Source organism: Anabrus simplex, chromosome 6 (genome assembly GCF_040414725.1).
Source record: "Anabrus simplex isolate iqAnaSimp1 chromosome 6, ASM4041472v1, whole genome shotgun sequence".
NCBI lineage: Eukaryota > Metazoa > Arthropoda > Insecta > Orthoptera > Tettigoniidae > Anabrus > Anabrus simplex.
Genome location: NC_090270.1, coordinates 156,401,827 through 156,422,662, shown reverse-complemented (window position 1 = coordinate 156,422,662; position 20,836 = coordinate 156,401,827). Strand labels below are relative to the sequence as shown.

Genomic DNA, 20,836 nt, shown 5'->3' with positions numbered 1-20,836 from the left:
GGTAGAAGCAGGCAGTAAAACCTGTGGACCATAAATCTATCAACTTCTTTGAAAAGATAAAGTAAAATCTCGCAATATGCACTGAAATAGCTTTATGAAAGTGTTAAAAGCATCCATACATAAGTAAGAGAACTATTGTAAAGTACCACTTATCGTCACACAGAAAACAATTATTTAAGAAAATTATTAATTTTCGTAGGTGAGTCTAAACTTTCTGACGCTAGTGTATGTTTGCTCATTGTGTCTCAAGCAGAAATTCAGAACAGACACCAACAATGTAACATCACTTATCACTTAACAGAGGAAGTAAGAAAAAAATCATGAATAATCAATGGAAAACTAATAGTTTATTAAACATTTTCATTTACAAAACATCAATACTGAAATGTTCTTGAAGGCACAGTTGAATATTTTAAGTAAAGGATATCAGGAACAGAATGAGTGAATACCACTGGTTCAATAAATCATTCAATGACATATATTTACACAAGAAAGAAAGTAGGACACATTCACTGAAGAATGCAACAGGTTTGCAACATCCTAATTAAGCAACCATTCCTTGTTGCCGTTTGCGCTGTGCACCTACGCGACGATTGTGGTTCCCACGAGTAGACTTGTGAGCTGTCTTGTTGCTGCGATTTATGGTAACCTGCTTCTCTTGGCCATGGCCCTTTGGTTGACCTGTTTCAAAAAATAATTTCAGAATGTAATGGATATTACAATAAAAATAAAGAATTCATGCTGTGTACTGATTTTTTTCCCAAGCAAGTAGAGGTGAAAATTCCGCCTAGAAGAACGAATACTGGTTAACACAGAAATATGAAACTTTCTCATTTTAGCTGCACCAAGGTTCAGTTAGCAAACTGAATTTCTTGAAGGCTCATGAATCAGTAATGGACTGTAGTTCCTTATTCTCCAAATTTACATACCGATTTTCATTAAATTTTGTTTACCCATTTTCTCGTGGCTCGGCACTGATATGGAGTTAGTAACAAAAATCCAAATTCATGAATATCTCTTTGCCCTGCTTTTTGATTCACGAACTATGTACGGTGATACAACTTGTCTTCAAGATATCCCTTTGCACAAAATAGTCAAACTGCTTCAGATTTATCCAGGCACCACAGGCATAAATCAACCATTAGGCAGATTCTTCTTCTGGCAGTGGAAAGCTTTGTACCGCTGATTAACAGAAATTCTATTTTCTCGTAATGATGTTAAAGTTATGGTTAACCATACACACACAATCCTTAAACTGCAGTCCTTCATACATTTTCAGTTCTCATCTCCACGATTTCGAAATATGATAAATATATTCATGGTCCGCAACAAATTACACAAGAGAGCAACCTCCCAACTTCATAGTGCCCACTAAATATTGTTTGGAGAAGAAGGAAGATACATGTGAAGAACAGTGTGACAATGAAGTTCTTTCTGCTTTACTTTTGTGAGTGACTGACAAGTGAATGGGCTTCAATACTCATTGTGGAGCCATCATGACAGATCTTCAGTCTTGATGGGAAGTATAGGATAAGGTGAATAAGCATAGGCAAAATAGATTTTAAAAAACACACACAACATAAATACAGGTAGTAAAACCTAGAAACACAGAAGAAAAGGAACTCAATGGGTCAATGTAAGTAATGCGCTCCTTTCTGTTGCTGACTTGTGTTATCTTATTTATGTTTCTATCTTTATGTATAGGACTTGATTTTAAAAAAAAATACTAACATTATCCAAAGAACTGTTTGAAGTGAGCTACATGCAGCTGTTAATTTCAAGAAACGGTACTGTTTTAAATAACTTCAGAGTAAACTCTACTTACCAATAACGTCTCTACTTTTGGGCTTATGAGATGTGCGAGCAAGTCTACGTTGCTCAGCCCGAGCTCTGATTTCCTCAGGATTTGGCACAAACTGATCTCGAGGAGGACCACTTTCATCAACATCGTCCTCTTCGACTTCTGCCTCCTCGTCACTGGACTCAGAATCGTCCTTCTGACGCAAAACACGAGGTACAACAAATGGTCGCCTAAACAAATATCATAAACACATTAAAATCAGTAAAGGTACTGAAATCTTTCCTCAAATGAATGTTTCTCCCACCTCCTATTTATAAAATAAATGTATGGCTATATTGCATGGAATATACAGTTCACACACACACACACACACACACACACACACACACACACACACACACACACACACACACACACACACACACACACACACACACACACTCTCTCTCTCTCTCTCTTACTTTTGTTTCTTCCAGGATTTCTCCAAAATTTATAAATTGATTTTTTCTTCTAAATTACTTTTTAACCATATACACTTGAAAAGAAAATTCAAATAGATGAAAATAGATGTGTTTTTCATAGAAAGGTAAATTAAAACCATATATTTAACTCCTGTCCCTTTATACATTAAACACATGAATGGAGGTTGTGGGTTCATTCAGTGAAATACTCAAATCTGTATTTCTGGTCAGGGAGAGGATGTTGAGATAAATATTGAGCACGATTTCCATTAGAACCTTTCTAGTTAGAGAAGTAATACTAGTGCTATACACAGTTAGAGTGAACTTGTGACATCACCAACAGAGTCAAACGTATGAAAAGTCCACCGAAAAAAAAAAAAGAAAAATAATAATAATAATAATAATAATAATAATAATAATAATAATAACAATAATAAAAAGAATGTCAGATTTTTCATTTTATAGGAAATTAAATTTAAACTTTGAAACCATAATACAGTGTCGTCATGTCATCAGCCCAGAGACAGGTTGGATTCTCAAATAGCACCACAAAGTTTATGCTGTTATAGGGAACCCGCAAAAACCAATGGCAGTGCCATAATGAGGCGTACAGGACATTACAAGAAGTAAGGTAGTTTCTCATTACTTTCCTCACCATATTATAGTACAATGAGCATATACACTGAGGGGTACAAAAATGCAACACCCAAGAAATGATGTGTAATTATTGTATATTAATCAAAGTTAAGCACTTTGACCAATTTTTTAAGATGGTGGTGGTGGTGGTGATTATTGTTTTAAGAGGAAGTACAACTAGGCAACCATCCTCTATATAACACTAATCAGAGGGAAAAATGGAAGGGGTCCGACACTTTGAAAAATGAAGATATCGGCCAAAGGAAGACAAGGGCCATGAAGGGCGTGAAAATGAAAGACTCCCTAGCCCTCGCAAACCTAATAGCGTCGGGGTCGGAAAAGAACACGAGTTGACCAAGAGAGGTCGGGTAGGATGAAAGTGAGGAGTCTGGCACAAGTAAGTGGAAGCAATGCCAGGACTCAGCTGAGGGCCCCGTGGTCGCCAACCCACGCTCCAATTTTTTAAGATGGGATATGTTATTGGTGTTGTTTTGCGAGCAAACAATGAAGTGTTGAATGTTTATTGCACTAGCCTCAATTGTTTATTCCTGTGTAACCTGGAAAACAATAATAATGTCTTTCCGCTTTTGTAGTGGTTATTGTTGTATCTTTAATTATTCTCCTTTGAATGACACGTGTTTGTAGTATCTTTCTGCGATTGTCTTAATCAGCTTTCTGCTGTTAAGCCCTGAACAAACTGCGAAAGCTGTTGCTTTGGTAGAAGGTGATTGCAGCATGCATTACGTTACAGAAATTTCCACAGGGAAACTGGAGGCTTTGCAAGACCAGGATCAGGCCCGAAAAGAGCATTATCAGAGAGAGATGACCTCTTCTTACAACTTCAAGTTTTCCGCAACTGTCACACCACCGTCGTTGAAGCATGAAATGGACTCAACCGAGTTTGAGGGGTCAACGTTAGTGAGGGAACTGTTCAAAGAATAATGGAAGAAGCCAATCTTAGATTTTTAAAAATCCTGCTACGGGTCTGGAACTCAGTAGATACTTAAAGGGCAAGCAGCTGGCAGTCGTGGGCATGGAAGACCTCAGATGACCTGGCTAAAATATTTGGAGATTTGGTTCAATACTTCAACGGAACTACTTCAAACTGCAGTGGACCACAACCATCCAGTAATGGATCAGCGTTCGAGGGTATTTCTTTTATTCACAACATAACACAACTTACACAAATGATACATAGCAAGCTAGGCCTCTTGATAGTCAATCCTGGCAACCAAAACAACTGTTTCTTCTTCTTCTTCTTCTTCTTCTTTACGAACGGATCAATTAAGACCATGCAAAATCAACATTTTCTAGCCTTTCTTGTAGCCAAATATTCCTTCATAAGCAACGAGTGTGTGTGTTTTTGTTGCACTGACCCTGTATACTGGTGAGTTTCATGTGCGAGTGATATTTCTGATTTCATTTTTAAGTCGTGTAGATTCGGTGATCCTAGTTTTTTTCAAATCCTTTTCTGTCTGTCTGTACCAATTTGGCCGGGCAGCCTTTCTCTTTAAAACTGTATGAATTTTAAGAGTTAGTCTGGGAGTCCATTCTTTCTATGTGCCCCATGAATTGGATTATTTGCATGCCGATGTGTCCGTGATTTTGGAAATGTTTTTATATATTTCTGCATTAGGCTTTAGATAATGTACTCTGTTCTTCATTCTTGGTCCTAGAATTTCTCTCATTATTTTATGTTCTTTCCCTTCTATTTGCCTTCCAGTGAGTTATGTTACAGGGTAAGTGTCTCAGATGCGTAGAGAGCTCCAGATTGAATTATTGTTGTATAGTGTAGGACTATGCGAATGCAGGAGAGACTTTTTTGTTGTTAATACTTTTTGTTAAATGAAAAGTAGCCTCCATACTCTGAAGTCTCGATTCAATATATTTCTTTTCGTAACAATTTGATGCAATCTATTCAGTTAAATATTTCAATTCTTTCACTTGCCAATATGGAGTTCATCAGGTGCAGTTTTGATATCTGTCATGAATGTTGTTCTTTCAAATGAAATTTGTAATCTGATTTTCACTCCTTTTCTGCAGTAGATCAAGTTGCTTTTGTGCATAGGGGATGTCTTCGGCAATTAACGCCGTGTCATCTGCATATGCTAGGCAGTCTATTTCTATACCTTCTAGATTCAGTCCTAGTCTATGTGTCGATGTATCTGCTTTTCTCCATTATCTTATGATGTTTTCAAGTGCACAATTAAAGAGCTCAGTTATCTCATAAATTTTAGGTAATTAAAATTGAATTAAAATCTCTCCTATAGGCTGTCAATTTGTGCTGATGTTGGGTTAATGTTAAAAGGTTTCACCCAGTTAGGGAAACTCCTCTCACTATTAATGTGCAGTAATATGGATGTTAGATATTTGCCAGTGTAGCTTGAAGGTTCCAAGAAATTTATTTTTAAGGAGTCTAGAAAAGAAAAACTAAGACAACAATCTTGCATTTTCTAACAGAGGTATAGTGATTATTACTGTTGCTTTAGGGGATTTGGAAAAAAAAAAAAAAAAAAAAAAAAAAAAAAAAAAAAATCCTCACTTCCCTGCTGGTCCCTTCAATATGTTTGTTCTCGTTTTTACCTCATATTGCCAGCGACTAGTTGAATGTGTCGGGCAGCTGTTTGGAAGGAGGCACAGTACTGTAGGCATGGGAGGGGCATGCTGTGGTAGGGGAAACGTACAGGAAGGGAGTTCATGTTGTCAATAGTGGCCTTGTTAATTTTATTTTTCTGGGAAGCTATTTTTAAGATTTTTTTCTAACAAAACATTTATACTCTTGGTAACTGCATTTTAGTTATGATTAAGGTTTGATTTCTAGTATATTTCTATGTAAATAGCTTTAATTTTTTAAATTAAGATACCTTTGCTCAATGTGTATAAAATACATACAATGATGGGATGACTGCAGACACAACAGCAGCCCCCATGCCACTGATGGCCTGACACTCGGTACAGAAATCTGTGGTACTCCATTTTCTTGAATGTAACACTGATAAAAACCATCCTCTACTCAGACTTGAAAAAGTCGAAGGGATATGAAGTTCTCAATAAACGTAGGTAAATTACTGCAAAAATTCCCACTGGTGTAGTGACCTAAGCCTTTTCCAGGTCAAACATCATGGTAACTAGGTGCTCCTTCCAAAGAAAGGCCACCTGAATGACACTCTCCAGTCTGATCAGATGATCGGCGGCAGACCAATGAGAGCAAAAATTACGCTGGTAGTTAGTCAAGAGACCTCTCTCTTCCTTGGCCTACACAAGTCGCCCGCTGGTTCACCATCCTTTCAGATAGCTTAGAGAAGCTATTTATAAGGCATATTGGCCTGTAACTATCCAAACGCTTTGGATCTTTAGCTGGCTTGGGAACTACTACAGTATTGCCCATCTTTTACATTTTTCAAGGAATACTGATGTAAATGGGATAAAGCGTGAATCGTGGAAAACAACTTATATATGTAAAAATGTTACACAAATACATATTATTAATTTATAGAGTATTTTAATCTTAACCCTATTACAGTACTTACCTCAAATAAAGGCCCAGTGTAAATTAACTGTTGTCACTACATTGCCTTTGTAAGTTTGCTCATCCACTGACCACAAGAAGGGTGCCAGCAAGTAGTTAAAATATTGCATAATAAAGTATATTCTTTTTATCTGGTTATCTTTCTTATAATGGCTATAGAATTATCTAACATGCAATAAATTTTTTTCTCTGTTAATATATTTATAAAAAAAGGGTTGGACACCCACTCATGAGAATTATCAGGCAACCCACTCGACAGATTTGTTTTATGTGGTTTGCGTAGCTTCCCCTGATATTCGCTGATATTCCTAATTGGCTAGTTTTGCCCCTTTGTTGTCGTAAAGTGTGTGTTGTCATCATGCCGAGGTTACTCGATGCATTATAGGTTAGAAGCGACACCATTTTACTTTTATTTTTTTCCATCTCAAATAGCCTCAAATGGCAGAAAGCATGAAATTTTGCAAATGTAAATTTCAGGATTTTAATACATTGCGAGCATAGGGAATCTGAGGGAACCAACAAAAAATGTTTTAAACAACGTAAAAGAGTAATACTGTATAACTATTCCCTCATGCCACTGAGATGGAAACACTCTCTCACTCCATATTCTGTGAGGATATTGCTGAGACATCAGTCACTCAAATGTTCAAGCATTTGATTTTGGATTTTCTCCGGTCCAGGAACCGTGTCCCAGGACAATACGAGTGTACGCCACAATTCCCACTCTGTGAAAGGCACGTTAGAGAATATGAAGTAGTAGAGGAGAAGGAGGGATGGTGTGCCTCCACCTCATACTTAATAGGCAGAAATACAGCGTTGTATCTTGCAGAGCTGTACGTATAAGCAAAATGTTAATGTGATCTACGACAACTGAAGGAATCGTAACTACAGTAAAATCTTGATGCATCATTTTTGGCAGGATCGTGAAAAAATCCCAATAGATGCAGGAAGACAATGGATGTGAGAAAACACCAGTTATAAAGCAACTGCAAACATAAAAAAATGCATGTTATTACTCGTATATATGCTCTTAAAACACAAAGATAAAAATTATTACAGTACATATTTTATACCTTCACACTTCTTGCAAAATACCATTACAGTATATTCTTTTAACATGTTTTGAAAAATCTTTAATGGATGTTTGTTTTTGGCCTGATTACGTTTTGCGCAGAACAATGCACTTTCTGGTCATAACAGTTTGCTGCTCGCTGCCATCAATATGATGAGCGTGAATGTAGGATCGAAGTGTTTCGAATGCGCTTAGAGCTCCTCTTCACTCTTGGTGTCCCATAGCGCACATTCGTCAGTTGCCACTGTGATATTGCCACACAACTCTACACTGAGAACAGAACACGTCAGGAGTTCACTCTCTATTGACACATACATATCGAATTCCATGTCGTTCATGTCCAGTTTTTCTGAATCTTCACACACAGGCCCCTTGTTGATGATGTCAATTCAATATACTCAACACTTTCATTGTAGTTGCACTTCTTGAAACAGTTATAAATTGTGACTGGCAAGACCTGATACCAAGCTGATGTTATGAAATGAATTGCCAGCAGAACTTTCATTTTCATTGCTGCTCTACTTCCATTATCCATGAGACACACGGTTCTTTGCACTAACTGCTTCCTGTAAGGCTGCTTGAAACACTATAATGCGCACATTTAATGGCTACAGGACACTAGTGGTATCTGGGGGGGAGAACACAATCATTATGTTATGAAGGAATGCAACGTCCTTTCAAGGGGCAGCACAGTTGCCTATGGAAGTAACCAGCCCGCGAAGAAATCCTACAAAAATGTCGGTGGTCACCCAAGCTTTGGTGTTGGAAAAATACTGAAGTGATAACTTCGGAATATTTTTGGAACACCTGGATCACTGAAACATTCCTATAGCAATTGGCACATGCTTATCAGATCCATCACAGCTACAAAAAAGTTATGCGATCTTTTCCTCTTTTCCCATCATGACACGATTCTCCTCTGACTGCTACTGTACGGTCAGGAAAACAATTGCAAAAGAGGCCTGTCTGATATGTGTTTAAATACCTCAAGATTCATATCGCTCAAGCTGGCAGGTTTTCCCACAACAGTTCTGTACCTGATGTATCTACAGCAGCACTCTTGCCTGCTACCTTCTTATACATTAGCCCGTGCCACTCCTAGAAACGGGAGATACATCTGTTGGAAGCTGCGAAATTCGTAAGTTAATTCTTTCCGCAACCTGAAGGGCTTGTCTTGTAAGCTGCAGCCATCCACAGGAAAGCCTGATGCTTGCGCTTCTTGATACGAGGCAAAGAGAACAACCTCCAATTCGTATGTAGATTCTTTCCCAGTAGTTCTTCTCTTGCCGGGCTGAGTGGCTCAGACGGTTGAGGCGCTGTAAGAACTGTAAGAACATAGGCTACATCCCCGACCTTGCTTGCCTTGGATACTGCAGCTCGAAACTTGGGTTAAAGTAATGGAGCAGCCTGGATGATGTCACAACGATCTGTCATGCAATATGGCATGGTTCGGACACTATCACAGTGGTTAGTCATGTAACACGACGTGGCTCGGATGTTGTTATAGCGGTTAGTCATGCAACATGGCACAGCTCAGATGTCACAGGGCATCTTGAAATGACATCAAACAGCCCAGGACCGAAATGGAACAGGAGTGTGTATTTCGATATGACGATCTATTGGGGTTTAGAGTTCATCGGGACTGAAGTTAATGAATGATAGATCTGGGGAAAACGATACATCGAAGAATGATAAATCGAGCTATTTAAAACCCAAATTGTATTGGACATGTTCTTGGGAATGACGATGATGATGATGATGATGATGATGATGATGATGGTGATAATAATGTTATTTGCTTTACGTCCCACTAACTACTTTTACGGTTTTTGGAGACGTCGAGGTGCCTGAATTTAGTAATGCAGGAGCTCTTTCACGTGCCAGTAAATCTACTAACACGAGGTTAAGGTATTTGAGCACCTTCAAATACCACCGGACTGAGCCAGGATCGAACCTGCCAAGTTGGGGTCATAAGGCCAGCGCCTCAATCATCTGAGCCACTGAGCCCGGCTTTTGGGAATGAAAATTCAAATAGATATGGGAAAATGATAGTTCCAATAACGATCAATTGATGTTCCACTGTGTATCTCCATTAATGGAGATTTCGTGGACTGAAGGCAAGTTCTGCACCCTGACAACACAGCGGAGTTTTGTCCACACTTGTGATGATGGAGTATGTGCAGTCATGGAAGAGACATACTTTAACCATGTAACTTTATTTTCTCGAATAAAAAAACAGGCCTTAGCGCACAGATGCTTAAATGTAATATGAGTGGCCATCGTAGAATTCTGACGATAATGCTTAAAAGTCTGTTGGCTTGCACGTATAGCTGCTGCAATTTCGTTGATCCACCATGGGGCCTGTTTCTGGCGAGGGATACCAGACAAGGAAGGAATTATTTCCTGTGCAGCAGCCAGAATTCTAGTTTTAATGGAACAAATGTGGTAGTCAACAGACTCCAGCATATCATCGGCCAACACTAAGCATTTTGAAAATTCTGGCCAATTTTCCCGCTGAAGTAACAAGCGCTTAGGTACTTCAGACTGTCTTTGATTCAAGAGCGGGAGAAGAATCGGGAAGTAGTCACTATCACAAAGGTCACTGTGTACTTACCAGCTTAACAGGGGCACTAGTGCACGACTGCACAAAGTGACATCTAGGTGTGTTAATGTGCCATGTGTGCTGCTCAGATGTGTCGGTTCTGCTGTGTTAAGCACTCAACAATCAAACTGGTTGATCAATCACTCAAGAATCCTCTCCCTAGAGTAGGAAGATGGACAAGTCCAGAGGGTGTTATGGACATTGCAAGAGAAAAGGAGGAGGTAACTGTACAGGATCTTAACCCCATGTGAAGAAGTCAATTTTGTAATTATGGTATTATTCACACCCACATTATAGGTTATGTATTTATTAATGTATTATAGAGTACGTGAGATTGAATCAAGATGCAGTAAAGCTAATGCAGTAAGCTCGCAGTTGCGACCAACAGTATTCTGTAAGAAGGAAGTCGGCTTCCGGACAAAACTATCTTTACTTCGGTCTGTTTGCAGACCAACTTTGCTTTACGGGAGCAAAAGCTGGGTGGACTCAGGATATCTTATTCATAAGTTAGAAGTAACAGACATGAAAGTTGCAAGAATGATTGCTGGTACAAACAGGTGGGAACAATGGTAGGAGGGTACTCAGAATGAGGAGATAAAGGCTAAGTTAGGAATGGACTTGATGGATGAAGCTGTATGCATAAACTGTCTTCAGTGGTGGGGTCATGGGAGGTGAAAGGAGGAGGAGGATAGGTTACCTAGGAGAATAATGTACTCTGTTATGGAGGGTAAGAGAAGTAGAGGGAGACCAAGACGACGATGGTTAGACTCAGTTTCTAACGATTAAAGAAGTATAGAACTAAATGAGGCCACAGCACTAGTTGCAAATAGAGGATTGTGGCGACATTTAGTAAATTCGCAGATGCTTGCAGACTGAACACTGAAAGGCATAATGGCCTATAATGATTATGTATGTATGTATGTATTATAAGCATTATTTATTTCATTGTAAGACACCATGCCAAATTGCTGACATTCTGTGGCACCAAAAGTTGGGAATCTTTATTAGGCAGGAGAGCTAAATATAAAGAAAGTTGGGTAAGAACTTTGTTTGTCCAACATGATGCAGATCACCCAACAGTTTTCAGGGCATCAGGATGCCAATATTTAGTGTCAGTAGTTTGAAAATGACATGCCACATGTGACAGAAATGCAATGTAGTGATTAGCTTGCATGGAGAAAAATGCACGAGTATGAGGTGATGACAGGTAGGAGAACCATATGACTGGAAAAATTTATTTAATGGCTGGTTCACTGGGAGTGTGAGTGTCTTGACTAGGATATCTGATTGATTGCTGTGTTACTGTGACATCTACTAAATTGTTAACTGAAGTGCTAAGCTAGTTGACTTCATACTGTGATTATGTATTTGCCATGGTCTCCGAACAAGAACCTGAATTCAAGTTGGTGTTTGCTATGCTACTGTTGAGTGCGGCGAGGCATGAAGGTATCTAACCTCAACTTTGAGTGGAGTATGTAAGGGCGCACTCATTACTTTGGAGATAAGTTGCAAGCTTCAGGCTACGTGGAGAAGTGTGAATTCAAAACACGTTAGAATGATTGATAAGTACAAGTGGTCATGGTTGTATATTGGTATGAGTTCATATTGGAAGATTACAGTTATAATGCTCTGTGCATCATTTCCACGCCAGAGTTTTATTCCTGTTTGTTGTAGCATGTTACGTAGTGGTGGTTATTGATCCAGCATTTATCACTAGCCACATTGTGTGAGAAAATCGGAATGTGATACTTTTCTAGCAAGGACATCACAACACCTAGTTTAATTTTAGTAATTATTTCATTTAAATTCAGTGAATATTTTGTATAGTGATGGAACAGTGTCTTATTCAAATGTTGGTTTTAGGTTATGAAGGTGGATGTTGCTAGCATGATCCATATATATAATTATATAGTTGATTTTGAGATTACAACTATATTTTTCAATTCTGTGGGTGTCATTTGAGGAGAGACTATAACGTTTTCAGTTTAAAAGGTCATCAGGTAAGCAACTTAGGACCGACCCTGGTAAATATATTAGTCACATGCTACGTTTATATTGTGTATTATTAAATACGCTGGCGCCAATCAGTTATTTTAAATTTTATCCCGTAGTATTGCACCAATCATGTAAATGTAAATGCAAAGCCCTTAGACGCCACTTGGGTGGTACGGCCACTTAAGATTGAAGTTAATAATAATAATAATAATAATAATAATAATAATAATAATAATAATAATAATAATGAATTGGTGAAAGTTACCCTAGAGAAGGAATGGCAAACCTATGCCATGTCACATGTTATTGAATAGGTGGACCCTTCTCTACCCTCTGATAGTTACAAGGTATTTTCCAGCTAACTTATTCCTGTTGCCAGCGTTTTGCCCTAGTATGCCAATTTGGGCCCATCAGTTGGCAACCAGCATACCTATCAAGATGCATGGCTAGTGCAAACTGTTGAGGCCACTGCGTAGGCTACTTAGAGCCTCCGGCAGTGCCAATGCACTTTTTTTTTTTTTTTTTTTTTTTTAATTTAGGACAAATATTTCAGGTTCCATATGGGTATCTATTTCTGTAATATCTGATGGCCTAGCAAGCATAAATTTTTGAAAAAGAGACAAAGTCTCTCACAGTGCATTGGCACTGTTGGTGGGTCTAAGTAGCCTATGCAGTGGCCTCCACGGTATGCACTAGCCATGCATCTCGGTAGGTGTGCTAATTGCCAACTGATGGGTCGAAACTGGCACACTGGGGCAAAACGCTGGCGACAGGAATAAGTTAGCTGGAAAATTTATAATGTCCAATAACGGACCAATTATATTGGTGTTACAAATTTACTCATTCGGGACAATATTTCTGGTTTCCTACGTTTCTTATGGGAATTGATTTCTGTAACATCAAAAGGCGACACACAAAACTATTTCGGCGGCATGCCACATAAACATACTGACGTCTTTGTATACATCTTGTACTACAGACTATACCGTACATATCTTGTACATCGTACAGGCATAGTGTTCCATGTGTAAGAAATAAATATTGAAAATAAAATTCCAGTTCTATCTGGATGTGCAATATGGGAATACTGCAACACTGATAAGTACGGAAGTCAAGTCAGATAACATGTCAAATGTGACTGGCAAGCTCTTCGCTCACCCACACCAGTCAGTCAGTGAAGTTTGACTTGTGTGTGGTAGCCAGTAGCGTGTAATTGTCTAACTGTTTAATGAATATCATTTTCTGGTAGTTTTGTACATGAACGTTGCGAACATGTTTTTGATGCCAAATTTAACACAGGTAGTGGCCAGACTTTTCAAGAACAGTGGATGAGGGAATTTGGAGTAATAGAAAGAAACAATAAACATAGTGTCCACAGAAATATTCTCTCAAGTTTCCCTGACTTTCCCTGGCCTACTAAGAAAAATTTCCGTGGCTCATGAAAACCGAGTGAGAAAACAGCATGTTTTACAAGGAACAAAAAAGGAAATTTCGGCCTCCACCATACCCATAAGCTGGCCTAATTCTCTCTCCACTTTCTTTTGTTCAATTATTATGGAAAAGCAATTACACTGATGACACTTTATATATAAACAAAGGTAACATGTAGGCCTAACATATACTTTTCTCATATCATTTCCAATGAGTAATTCAAATATTCTGTCAACAGGCAGAAGAAGAAAGGAAAAATAATGCTGGAAGGTACACAGCTGGAAACAGTAGACCAATATAAATATCTTGGGCGCATCATTTCAAGTGATAACAGAATACAGCACGAGATTAACAACCGCATTCAAAAATCAGCTCAGTTTTACCATCAAGTTCGGAACCTCCTCTGGAATGAACAAGTTCCCTTAAGATCAAAGCAGATTCTATTCCAATCATAATTCACCCCCATAATACCATATGGCCTAGAAACCTGCACAACAACCCAACAAGTGGATAGCAAACTACAAACCGCAGAAATGAAGTTCCTACGAACTATGGTACAGAAGACAAAAAAAGGACAGGGTAAGGAATGAAAGAATAAGGGAGGAAGCTGGTGTGTATCCATCTCTGAATGAAAAAGTGACAAGGGCCGGTTTGAAATGGTTTGGCCATGTCAAACGAATGGACGACAGAAGGATAGCAAAACAATGGCTACACACAGTCGTGGCCGGAAAATGACCGGTAGGAAGACCTAGGAAGAGATGGCTGGACCAAGTGAAAGAGGACATAGGAACAAGAGGAGTCAGCTGGGATGTCGTCTTGAGAGAAGAGTGGTACAGGGACAGACAGAAGTGGAGAGAGCTCGTAAACCACGCCTGGGCAACTGGAGTGGAAAACTGATTATGATGATGATGAATTCAAATATGAAAATAAAATTATTTTACCACACCAATCTATTTCATGTGGATTTAAAGCACTCTTGAGATCAAACACAATTAACATTTGTTTCTGATGTAGGTGAATTTAATGAATTCCTATTAGTCTAAGTATATATTCAGAATAGTTCTAAAATTTGGAGACAAATCAGTGAGGAAAGATAGGAATGAAAAAGAAAAGTTTGCACTTATCGAAAAGATTACTGTTTTCGTTTTATGTTTTCTAGAACTATTTTCTTCCTTCCAATCCAATCAATCAAAACTGATCTGCATTTAGGGCAGTCGCCCAGGTGGCAGATTCCCTATCTGTTGCTTTCCTAGCCTTTTCCGAAATGATTTCAAAGAAATTGGAAATTTATTGAACATCTCCCTTGGTAAGTTATTCCAATCCCTAACTCCCCTTCCTGAAAATGAATATTTGCCCCAGTTTGTCCTCTTGAATTCCAACTTATCTTCATATTGTGATCTTTCCTACTTTTATAAACGCCATTCAAACCTATTCGTCTACTAATGTCATTCCACGCCATCTCTCCGCTGACAGCTCGGAACATACCACTTACATGTAATAAATATCATTTTTGGTCCGTATTGATGATATTAGATTGAAATAATAACATTAAGTTATTTATTAGACCACCTAATCAATACAAAATCGTCTTGGATGATTTACATAAATTTGTTAGCTAATAGTGGGACATGTTTCGCCTTCCCTGAAGGCATCATCAGCCATAGTCTTAACCTTAAATTAAAAATAAGCGTCTAAATAACATGTAGTAATGAAATGAATTTTAAAAATCTTGAAGAGATTTGGAGTAAAATAACATTAAAAATAACAATGATGGTTTGAAAATACAATGTGATGAGATACAATAGTGGAAGTATTAACAAAATTAACATTAGAAGGTTGCTAAAATAAGTACAATGGATAAAACAACAGATTGTTATACAACAAGTAGTAAGATTGCATAAAAGTAAAGTTGATAGTCATGGCGGTTATAATTAGACGATGGCGAAAAATCTTATATAATCAAAGTAAAGAGGAGAGAATAAAAGTCAAAGTTAGTCGAGAGATCCAAAGTTCATCATGATCTTGAAGATAAAAGACGAAAGTCAGATGCATATGGTGAAGTTGTAGAACACGTTGAGGATATGAAGTTGGTGAATAGAAGTTGAAGAACAGTTTCAAATAGGATCACTATGGACCATCTCAAAATTTGAAGTGATGTTCAAATGTTGTAAATTGTGAGTTTGTAGATATTCTAGTTGAAAAAGCATATAAAAGTGGAATCATTTGACGGTGACAAAGAGAGCTTGTAATATTATGAGTTAGAAGAATTTGCAACCGTAGACTTCTTGCTACGTGTGAAGTCTACGGTTGCAAATTCTTCTAACTCATAATATTACAAGCTCTCTTTGTCACCGTCAAATGATTCCACTTTTATATGCTTTTTCAACTAGAATATCTACAAACTCACAATTTACAACATTTGAACATCACTTCAAATTTTGAGATGGTCCATAGTGATCCTATTTGAAACTGTTCTTCAACTTCTATTCACCAACTTCATATCCTCAACGTGTTCTACAACTTCACCATATGCATCTGACTTTCGTCTTTTATCTTCAAGATCATGATGAACTTTGGATCTCTCGACTAACTTTGACTTTTATTCTCTCCTCTTTACTTTGATTATATAAGATTTTTCGCCATCGTCTAATTATAACCGCCATGACTATCAACTTTACTTTTATGCAATCTTACTACTTGTTGTATAACAATCTGTTGTTTTATCCATTGTACTTATTTTAGCAACCTTCTAATGTTAATTTTGTTAATACTTCCACTATTGTATCTCATCACATTGTATTTTCAAACCATCATTGTTATTTTTAATGTTATTTTACTCCAAATCTCTTCAAGATTTTTAAAATTCATTTCATTACTACATGTTATTTAGACGCTTATTTTTAATTTAAGGTTAAGACTATGGCTGATGATGCCTTCAGGGAAGGCGAAACATGTCCCACTATTAGCTAACAAATTTATGTAAATCATCCAAGACGATTTTGTATTGATTAGGTGGTCTAATAAATAACTTAATGTTATTATTTCAACATACCACTTAGTCGAGCAGCTCTTCTTCTTTCTCTCAGTTCTTCCCAACCCAAACATTGCAACATTTTTGTAACGCTACTCTTTTGTCGGAAATCACCCAGAACAAATCGAGCTGCTTTTCTTTGGATTTTTTCCAGTTCTTGAATCAGGTAATCCTGGTGAGGGTCCCATACACTGGAACCATACTCTAGTTGGGGTCTTACCAGAGACTTATATGCACTCTCCTTTACATCCTTACTACAACCCCTGAACACCCTCATAACCATGTGCAGAGATCGGTACCCTTTATTTACAATCCCATTTATGTGATTACCCCAGTGAAGATCTTTCCTTATATTAACACCTAGATACTTACAATGATCCCCAAAAGGAATTTTCACCCCATCAATGCAGTAATTAAAACTCAGAGGACTTTTCCTATTTGTGAAACTCACAACCCGACTTTTAGCCCCGTTTATCAACATACCATTGCCTGCTGTCCATCTCACAACATTTTCGAGGTCACGTTGCAGTTGCTCACAATCTTGTAACTTATTTATCACTCTATAGAGAATAACATCATCTGCAAAAAGCCTTACCTCTGATTCCACTCCTTTACTCATATCATTTATATATATAAGAAAACATAAAGGTCCGATAACACTGCCCTGAGGAACTCCCCTCTCAACTATTACAGGGTCAGACAAAGCTTCACCTACTCTAACTCTCTGAGATCTATTTTCTAGAAATATAGCAATCCATTCAGTCACTCTTTTGTCTAGTCCAATTGCACTCATTTTTGCCAGTAGTCTCCCATGATCCACCCTATCAAATGCTTTAGACATGTCAATCGCGATACAGTCCATTTGACCTCCAGAATCCAAGATTTCTGCTATATCTTGCTGGAATCCTACAAGTTGAGCTTCAGTGGAATAACCTTTCCTAAAACCGAATTGCCTTCTATCGAACCAGTTATTAATTTCACAAACATGTCTAATATAATCAGAAAGAATGCCTTCCCAAAGCTTACATACAATGCATGTCAAACTTACTGGCCTGTAATTTTCAGCTTTATGTCTATCACCCTTTCCTTTATACACAGGGGCTACTATAGGAACTCTCCATTCATCTGGTATAGCTCCTTCGACCAAACAATAATCAAATAAGTACTTCAGATATGGTACTATATTCCAACCCATTGTCTTTAGTATATCCCCAGAAATCTGATCAATTCCAGCCGCTTTTCTAGTTTTCAACTTTTGTATTTTATTGTAAATGTCATTGTTATCATATGTAAATTTTATTACTTCTTTGGCCTTAGTCTCTTCCTCTATCTCGACATTATCCTTGTAACCAACAATCTTTACATACTGCTGACTGAATACTTCTGCCTTTTGAAGATCCTCACATACACACTCCCCTTGTTCATTAATTATTCCTGGAATGTCCTTCTTGGAACCTGTTTCCGCCTTAAAATACCTATACATACCCTTCCATTTTTCACTAAAATTTGTATGACTGCCAATTATGCTTGCCATCATGTTATCCTTAGCTGCCTTCTTTGCTAGATTCAATTTTCTAGTAAGTTCCTTCAATTTCTCCTTACTTCCACAGCCATTTCTAACTCTATTTCTTTCCAGTCTGCACCTCCTTCTTAGTCTCTTTATTTCTCTATTATAATAAGGTGGGTCTTTACCATTCCTTACCACCCTTAAAGGTACAAACCTGTTTTCGCATTCGTCAACAATTTCTTTAAACCCATCCCAGAGTCTGTTTACATTTTTATTTACCGTTTTCCACCGATCATAGTTACTTTTTAGAAACTGCCTCATACCTGCTTTATCAGCCATATGGTACTGCCTAACAGTCCTACTTTTAAGACCTTCCTTTCTATCGCATTTATTTTTAACTACCACAAAAACAGCTTCATGATCACTAATACCATCTATTACTTCAGTTTCCCTATAGAGCTCATCTGGTTTTATCAGCACCACATCCAGGATATTTTTCCCTCTGGTTGGTTCCATCACTTTCTCAATCAGCTGTCCTTCCCATATTAACTTATTTGCCATTTGTTGGTCATGCTTCCTGTCGTTCGCATTTCCTTCCCAATTTACATCTGGCAAATTCAGATCTCCCGCTACAATCACATTTCTTTCCATGTCGTTTCCCACATAGCTGACTATCCTATCAAATAATTCCGAATCCGCATCAGTGCTACCCTTTCCCGATCTGTACACTCCAAACATATCAAGTTGCCTATTATCTTTAGAAATGAGCCTTACACCTAGAATTTCATGTGTCTCATCTTTAACTTTTTCGTAGCTTACAAATTCTTCTTTCACCAGAATGAAAACTCCCCCTCCCACCTTTCCTATCCTATCTCTACGATACACACTCCAGTGCTGTGAGAAAATTTCTGCATCCATTATATCATGTCTCAGCCATGATTCAACTCCTATTACAATATCTGGTAAATATATATCTATTAGATTACTTAATTCTATTCCTTTCTTTACAATACTTCTACAGTTCAACACTAACAATTTTATGTCATCCCTACTTGATTTCCAGTTCCCTGTTCCCTTATCACCGCTCCCTAGGCCATCCCGTTTCCCTGAATGTACCTCCCTATTACCCTTCCAAACAAATTTCCTAACTTATACGTACCACTGCGGTTTAAATGAAGGCCATCCGAGCGCAGATCCCTATCTCCTACCCACCCATTAGGATCTAGAAATTTCACTCCCAGTTTCCCACATACCCACTCCATAGTCTCATTTAAATCCCCAATCACCCTCCAGTCAGTATCCCTCCTACACAGTATTCCACTAATAACAATCTCCGCTTTCTTAAACTTCACCCGTGCTGCATTGACCAGATCCCACACATCTCCAACTATGTTGGTACTTATATCAGCTTGCCTTACGTTGTTGGTACCAACGTGAAACACTACCATCTTCTCCTTCCCCTACTCCCTCTCTTCTACTTCCCTCAACATCTGCCTCAACCTAATTGCTGGATAACATTCTACCCTGGTTCCCTTTCCTCCACACACTTTCCCCACATGTCTAACAATGGAATCCCCCATGACCAGAGCCTCAACCCTACCCATCTCATTTGATCCCCTCCCCTCCTGGTCAGCCCTATCTTTCCTGATAGCTGCAGAAGCTACTTCCTTCTCCCTTTTCTCCTTCCCATGACCCTGTTCCACCTGTCTTTTCCTATCCTCTACTCTACATTTCCCTTTCCTACCTTTTCCCTTCCTCCTACTTCCATGCATCTCAGCAACAGTTCCCTGTCTCTCATCTTCTCTCTGTTGTTCTACCTGGAGTGACTCATACCGATTTCGCACAGACACCTGTCCTGAATTCTGAGCCTGAATAGAGCCCTTGGCCTGCAATCTCCTTCCCCTTAGAACATTAGACCACCTGTCTTCTACAACTCCTCCCTTTCCTTCCCCTCCCTCTTGTACACCTACTGTAACCTGTACATTGTTTGAGGGAGTCCTATCTTCCTTCCTGTCTTCTGTGAGAATCCTAATTACCTCCCTCAAACTTTCCAACTCCTCCCTCATACCCCTCAATGCCTCACCACACCCACAATAAGTACACTCGCGCTCCTTAGCCATTCTTTATGGGGGGGAAAATTTTAAATTAAAAAATAAAGTAACTTATTTGCAAAAAAATAAATGAACGGAGGGATATATTGTCTGGGATAGTACACAACAATAAGGTAATTAATATAAGACTACACTACAATACTACTTAGTCGTGCTCTATTTTTTTTTTTTTTCCTACAACCCCTAACAGGATGAAAACTGCTGTTAATTACTGAATATCGAAAGTAATACACAAGAACTACACAATTCCAAACTGCAATTAAGCCTATCCTAATTTCAACAATATTTTAGTAAGAGTTTCTACGGATACCTCTACTACACCAGTACTACACAAATATTTTACAATAATAAAATAAGCACACTAAATTCTAATAGGATATTACTCGTATACTACTGTACAGTACACTACAGTAATTTTTAAAATACTTACAGACGTATCCTAATTACGATACTGGTACCGTACCGTATGTCACTACTAAGCACAACAGAAATGAAATTTGCAAGAACTACTGTACTCAAAGATTACCAACGAAGCTAAATGCTTAGACAAATTATTATTAGTATTAGGGTCTAATAGATACACACGAAAGATAACACATGAATATAGCAGGCAAGATACGGCACTATCTAAATGTACCGTACTGTATCTATACTACAATG

At 38.1% G+C, this 20,836-nt stretch overlaps 1 protein-coding gene across 3 annotated transcripts in view; it reads right to left on the bottom strand.

Moving 5' to 3' along the window:
* Positions 1–325: 325 nt before the first annotated feature.
* Positions 326–20,836, bottom strand: part of LOC136876235 (activating signal cointegrator 1 complex subunit 2) — a 308,530-nt gene continuing 288,019 nt past the window's right edge. For all 3 annotated transcript variants that reach the window (XM_067150011.2, XM_067150012.2, XM_067150013.2), the window contains 2 exons: positions 1,826–2,031; positions 326–681 (listed from right to left, as the gene is read on the bottom strand). In XM_067150011.2, coding sequence (XP_067006112.2) covers positions 545–681; positions 1,826–2,031 — 343 coding nt within the window. In that variant the 3' untranslated portion in view covers positions 326–544. The remainder of the gene's footprint in view (positions 682–1,825; positions 2,032–20,836) is intronic.